Source organism: Arvicanthis niloticus, chromosome 6 (assembly GCF_011762505.2).
Source record: "Arvicanthis niloticus isolate mArvNil1 chromosome 6, mArvNil1.pat.X, whole genome shotgun sequence".
Taxonomy (NCBI): Eukaryota; Metazoa; Chordata; class Mammalia; order Rodentia; family Muridae; genus Arvicanthis; species Arvicanthis niloticus.
In genome coordinates, this window is record NC_047663.1 from 27601627 (window position 1) to 27607626 (window position 6000).

At 48.2% G+C, this 6000-nt stretch overlaps 1 protein-coding gene across 1 annotated transcript; it reads right to left on the bottom strand.

Moving 5' to 3' along the window:
• Positions 1–1399: 1399 nt before the first annotated feature.
• LOC117710238 (transmembrane protein 92-like) lies at positions 1400–4972 on the bottom strand. Its single transcript, XM_076935199.1, has 5 exons — positions 4892–4972; positions 2825–2847; positions 2267–2350; positions 1934–2126; positions 1400–1786 (listed from the first exon to the last, which is right to left on the bottom strand). The coding sequence occupies exons 1-5, from the start codon at positions 4970–4972 to the stop codon at positions 1715–1717; spliced, it is 453 nt and encodes a 150-aa protein (XP_076791314.1). The 3' UTR covers positions 1400–1714.
• Between the last annotated feature and the right edge of the window lie 1028 nt (positions 4973–6000).

The following is a 6000-nucleotide window of genomic DNA, read 5'->3' on the forward strand; positions in this document are numbered from 1 at the left end:
TGACCATTGGTACAGATACATACACAGGCAAAACACTAATATAGATGAGAAATAAGATCTTAACTGGGCAGTGGTGATGCACAGCTTTAATCTCAGCAATTGGGGGAATGGGGACAGACAAAGGTGAATTCTGAGTTTAAAGCAAGCCTGGTCGACAGAGGGAGTCCAGGATAGCCATACCTGCCCTGCCTGCACACCTAAGCACTGAATTTTGGAAGTGTTGTCTGTCTGAAGGGAAATGTTCAGGCCTCAGCAGCACACACAGTAAAGACAGGGGTAATGCCTTGGCACCAGGAACTGTCTTCAATGTCCTGCTTCCTGCACAGTCCAAGCTCCAAGCTGTACTCAGTCCCTCAGTCATAGAACAAAACCCTCTTCCCTTCGGGAGTTAACTTTGGGCAGGGCTGAGCTGTAGAGTCTGGAAACCAGGCTTAGGAGGAGGAACTAGGCTGGGTCTGCCTCCTCTCCCCCTGCAAGGGATTCCTGGAGAGAAATGAGGAAGGAAATGTTCCCTGGACATACACCACACAGGAGTCTAACCATGGCTGCTTCTCTAGGCTTTCTCCCCACTCTACCTTCTCCTAGAAGACTGTCTTGTGGCATGTATCTCCATATGGGTCCCATGCTTCTTCAAAGTTTGGACTCCCAGGAAAGCAGATCCCAGGACTAGAAGAAGATCCCAGGAGCTTTCCAGTTCATGTCTTTAGTGGGCCCAAGATCCAAGGAAGATGAAGGTCTAAGCATTCATTCCCATCTGGGATGCTCAGTGCTCCCAGCAGGTGGGCAGTGCAGTCAGTCACCACTGGAGGAAGCTGCAAGTGTTTCCTTAGCCTCTGAACTTGTCTCCATTACCACTTAGCAGCCAGCCATTGAAACTCAGTGCCTGTGTTGTTTGCATTGCTATAGAGGTCCAGCCAGGTCCTCTCTGCCCAGGTATGGTTGGAAGATGACTCAGTCTGTGCAGGTCAGTCTTCAATCTCTTCCAGGTACAGAAATGCTTCTGTAGGATAGCAGAGGGAGCTGTCCAGTCAAGATTGGCTGTCCACTAGCAATGATCTCTCTACATCCAGTACAGGCACTGCAAAATCTTTAAAAATTTCTATGAGCTTTAGTGTGGGACAGAGACCATGAATCCAGCTCAGCTTTCATGACAAAAGGGCAGAGGCCAGCAGTATATAAAAACAATAAATTTAATCAAAGGACAAGAGACATGATGGGATAGGCAGTCATTCCAGGGTCCTGGACTTGATCCAAGAGGTTTGTGTGTGAAGTAGCTTGTAGCCGCCCGCAGCCACAAGTCAACTGGGTTCACCTGAAAGGGGGGCTGGGAATGAAAGGGGACGGAGGGCAAGAAGAGATGAGGCCAAGACAAAGTTCTCTGATCAAAGCCTCAAGTTTAATAATTTGCTTTCACATATAAAGGGGAAGCCCCACCCCCACAAGAAGAGTCTTCTCTGGCACTTCATCTCAGCAGCTTGGGTGAGGGGTGTGCATCCTTAATGGTGTAGGGAGCTAGCTCAGCAGGCAGTCTATTCAACTCAACTCCTGTGGCAGACTTTGGTCTCCAATGCAGGCAGCTTCCCAGGTCCTTTGTCTCTAGGGGTAAACAGTGTGTTCTGGCCTGCTCAACCTGGACAGGTTGGCAGCATGGGGGAAGGGCACAGTAGCTCAAAGCATTGCATAGCCAGTCCCTCTCATCTGGACAACAGGGCCCTCAGGCCTGAGGCTGGAGGGAGGAGGTGCTGGAGGGAGGAGGTGGTTCTGTAGGATTTGGCATCAGAACAACCTGCAGGAGAAAAAGGGGTACTTGTTTTATTTAGGGTCTGGGTAAACAATGACAAATATGGTTGGCAGAGCCCTCCCCAATCTATTATTTCAACATCTTGGACAACCAGCTATGAAACATATTAGGTATTAGGACAGAATGACTCACCTCAAAGTAGGGTGGTTCGGGATCCGAGGAGGTGGTGCAAATGCTCTCTAGGGGAGCAATGGAGGGTGGGTCTGGAGGTGTCTGATGATCTGATGTTCTGACCTCATGCTGTAGTTCTCTGTTCTTGGACTGCCACACTAGGCAGCCGTAGAACAAACGAAGTAACATGACCAATAGGATGATGTACAGGACGCTAGGGAGGAGGGGGATGGTTTGTGATAAGTGCCCAGGTCATGCTCCCCTGCCACACCTCCTCCATCACCCAGCCAATCCTATTTGAGGTGGACCCAGACCTCAGTGAAGGATGCCCTCAAGTAGTGACCCTGGGCTTACCTGAAGAGATCATTTTGAGGATTCCAGACCTTTCTTTCTAGACAGCATTCATTGTCACAGCAGCTGAATCCTTTGGGGCAGTTTCTAGAAGGACAAACAGGAATGGGGGGGAACTGATGACATGAGAGTGTCAAAACAAAGGGTCCCTGTTTCCCTAGACACTTAGACCCTCAGGTTGCCAGCCACCCTTAGTGGGTGTGGGGTACAGATTCATCCTGGGTTCACTGGGAGGAATTGGGATCAGGACTTGAGACCTGAGTTCAGAGTTCATCGGGTCAGTATGCCATTGTTCCTCAGGCAGAATGGTCATGATGCTGATCTTACTTGGGAGGCAGGAGTGGGACATCACTCATTTGACTCCCTCTCCCCAGCTATGAAAGATTGGGGATTTTCAGCAGTTACAGACCTGCAGATCCGGAGGTTGGGTTAGGTGAACAGATAATGGTTTCAGCAAAAGTGATATGAATTAGGTGTCTGTCACCTTATCCAGGTCAGAATCTGAACAGATACCCATTCCTCTGCCTTTACTGATAATTTATGACAAAGTCTCATACTTACGAGATGTCACATGTGTTTACAGTCTGTGGGGAAAAAAAGGCAGAGGTCAGAGCTCCAAGCCTGGGAGTTGGGTCTCAGAGGTTAGAGTGCTTGTCCAGCATGGCAATAAATCAGGTAGGGGTGTGTAAACCAGTGGTGCATGTCCATCATGACAGAACTCAGGAGAAGGCAGAACTATCCAAGGCTGCATAGCCAGTTTGAGGCCAGAATGGGACAAGAAACTCTGTCTCAAAAAGAACTGGGAGGCTAGTCTCTGCTCAGTCATTGTTCCAGATATTGGGGCTCAGATTCTTCCTCCCTTCAACTACCATGTCCAGGGTCAACAACTGAATGTCTGTCACCCGAAGTGCTGGGAGTAAAGACATGACAATCCAAGGAAGCTACTTCACCCATTTTTACTGAGACAGGCAAGTTTCTCACTGTGTTGCCCTGGCTAGCCTGGAATTTGGAGTTCTACCTGTCTCTGCCTCCATATCTCTGGATTAAAGATGTGGACCACTAACTACACCTAGCTCCCTTACACACACACACACACACACACACACACACACACACACACACACACAATTGGAGATTGGCCTAGGAAGGCACCTTTAACTTCAGAGTCCCCCAGAAAGCAACCAAAGCCCCCACTTTCCCTACAGCTATGACCCAGAGTCATAGGTAGAGACAACTCTGTGAGTTTACTAAACATACTCAGGTCCTATTCACTCTCAGGTCAGTGATGGAAATGCCCTGCCTGGTAGCCTTCAGTGTTTTGAGGCCCCCAAGGTCTCCATACAGCATTCCACGCTATTGACAGCAGTACTGTCTAATCTGTTAATTAGGGCTGTTCTAGAACTGTCTCTATAGACCAGGCTGGCCTCAAACTCAGATCCACCTCCCTCTGCCTTGTCAGTGTTGGGATTAAAGGTGTGAGCTGCTAAAACTACTGGGGTCCTGTCCTAACTACATTTAAGCTGTGGTTATACCAGGAATGGTGGTATGCACACCTTTAATTCCAATGCTGAGGTACCAAAGCAGGTCTCTGTTGAATTCAAGGTCAGTATATTCTATATAGTGAGACCCTGAGTCACAACAAAAAGGCTGACAAGTTTGATAAAATGGACCCTGATTATTCCCTCTCCCTTCTTAACCAGGTGATCTGATCAGGATCTTTGGGAGCCTGCGTTTATGGGAACATGGATTTATTAGATCTGATTGTGTGGATTGACAATGTCTATGCTTGGGGGATTCAGAGAGGTGTCAACAAAAGATGCAGAAGTCCCAGATTGGAAGTGTCTTGACCCTGGGTTCACTCCTGCATGGCCTTGCAGGATGAAGAACTATAAGTTCCAAAAAGGGGACACTGTTCTGGGGAGCAGACTTGTGACTTCACTTACCACCTCTACCACCACCCCCACCCCCATCAGCAGATTCTCAACTAAGAGGGTAAATTTAATCTCTGAGTTGAGGCCTACCTGGACTAAAGAGCTCTAGGATAGCCATGATTAGAGAAATCCTGTCTCAAAACAAACAAACAAACAAACAAAAAAAAAAAAACAAAAAACAAAAAACCCTACTCCCTAGGATCATAGTATGAGGCCACTCAACACAAGCAGCCAGGTCTACTCAAGGATATACTTGCAACTAATCAGAGAAGTGAGACCTCCACTTCCCTGGTACACAGATAAGTCCCAGAGAGGGCCAATAAGCTATACCCGAAGGTCACCATCCATGGAGGAACAGGGAAGGAGGGAAGGCTAACCCAGACAAGCATGATCTCAGGTTCCTCAGCCTGACTCAGAGCTTAAGACATGCCAAGATTAAAATGGGGGTCAAAGACCCTATGCAGGTTGTGGTTGGGGCCAGCTCCCAGATAGCAACACAACCCTGCCAAGACCTGGGGCCCAGGTTTCCCCAGGGCCTCACTCTGAGGTCCCTACCTCCACTTTCTCCAAACACAACAGAAAGGAAGAAGTCACCAATTGGCTGTGGTTAACAGAATTTCTGACAAGATGGGGACTGCACTCTTAGACAAGCCTCTGCCCCATGGAGTCCTCCAAAAGTCACAGAAGTCTTACTTACCTCATTGATGCTTACTCCTTGGAGACTGGGAAGCAGGCCAAAGATCAAGGTGAGTGGGACCAGGACCCAGGTGTCCTGCATCCTGGCAAGGGGGTCACTGAGCTTCTGTGTGTAAGGACAGAGTGACAGGGCAAGACCTTTCCAACTTCTCTCCACCTATGTGGCCCAGCCTCAGGGTAGGGGCAGAGTTAAGACACTGGAGTTGTTCAGGACCAGGGCTTCGAGCTGAAGAGGAGCTCAGGGAAGAGAAGTGGGGAGGAGCTGGCCTTGCTTGAGCTTGAGAAATTGGGAATCCAGAGGTTAGAAGGCATTGATTCACCAACTCTAAAGTTGGATGTAACAGAGCACTCTGGAAGTCTCTCTGCTGGGCTGAGCTTAAATAGTGGCTAGAGCAGGGCGTGGTGACACAACCTTTAATTCAATCAGGGAGAAGGCAGATCTCTGTGAGTTCAAATCTACTGTGATATAAGTAGTGAGCTCTGGGCCAACTAAGATTAAATTTTTTTTTAAAGCCAGTTGGAGGTAGCACAAGCCTTTAAATCCAAGCACTCAGCACTCAAGAGACAGAAGCCAGTGGATCTCTGAGGCTAGCCTGGTCTACCGAGCCAGTTCTGGGACAGCCAAGACTACATAGAGAAACCCTGTGGGGGTCAGGAGGCACAAAAGTCCAGGGAGATGACTCAGAGATTAAGAGCAGTTGTCCTTGGATCTGGATTTGGTTTCAGGCTTCTGTATACAAGATGTTTTTTTTGTTTGTTTGTTTTATTTTGGTTTTTTGTTTTGTTTTTTGGGCTTTTTTGTTTTGTTTTGTTTTGAGACAGGGTTTCTCTGTGTAGCCCTGGCTGTCCTGGAACTCACTCTGTAGACCAGGCTGGCCTCAAACTCAGAAATCCACCTGCCTCTGCCTCCCAAGTGTTGGGATTAAAGGCGTGCGCCACCACCGCCTGGCTTACAAGATGGCTCTGAAGCATCCGAACTCTAGTTCTAGTGATTCCCTCTGCTGAACTCTGAGGGCATCAGGCATGCACACTGTGCACATTCATCTATGTATGCAATAAATACTCAGACACATAAAATGAAATAAAGAAACTGTAGGCAAAACTAAAGCA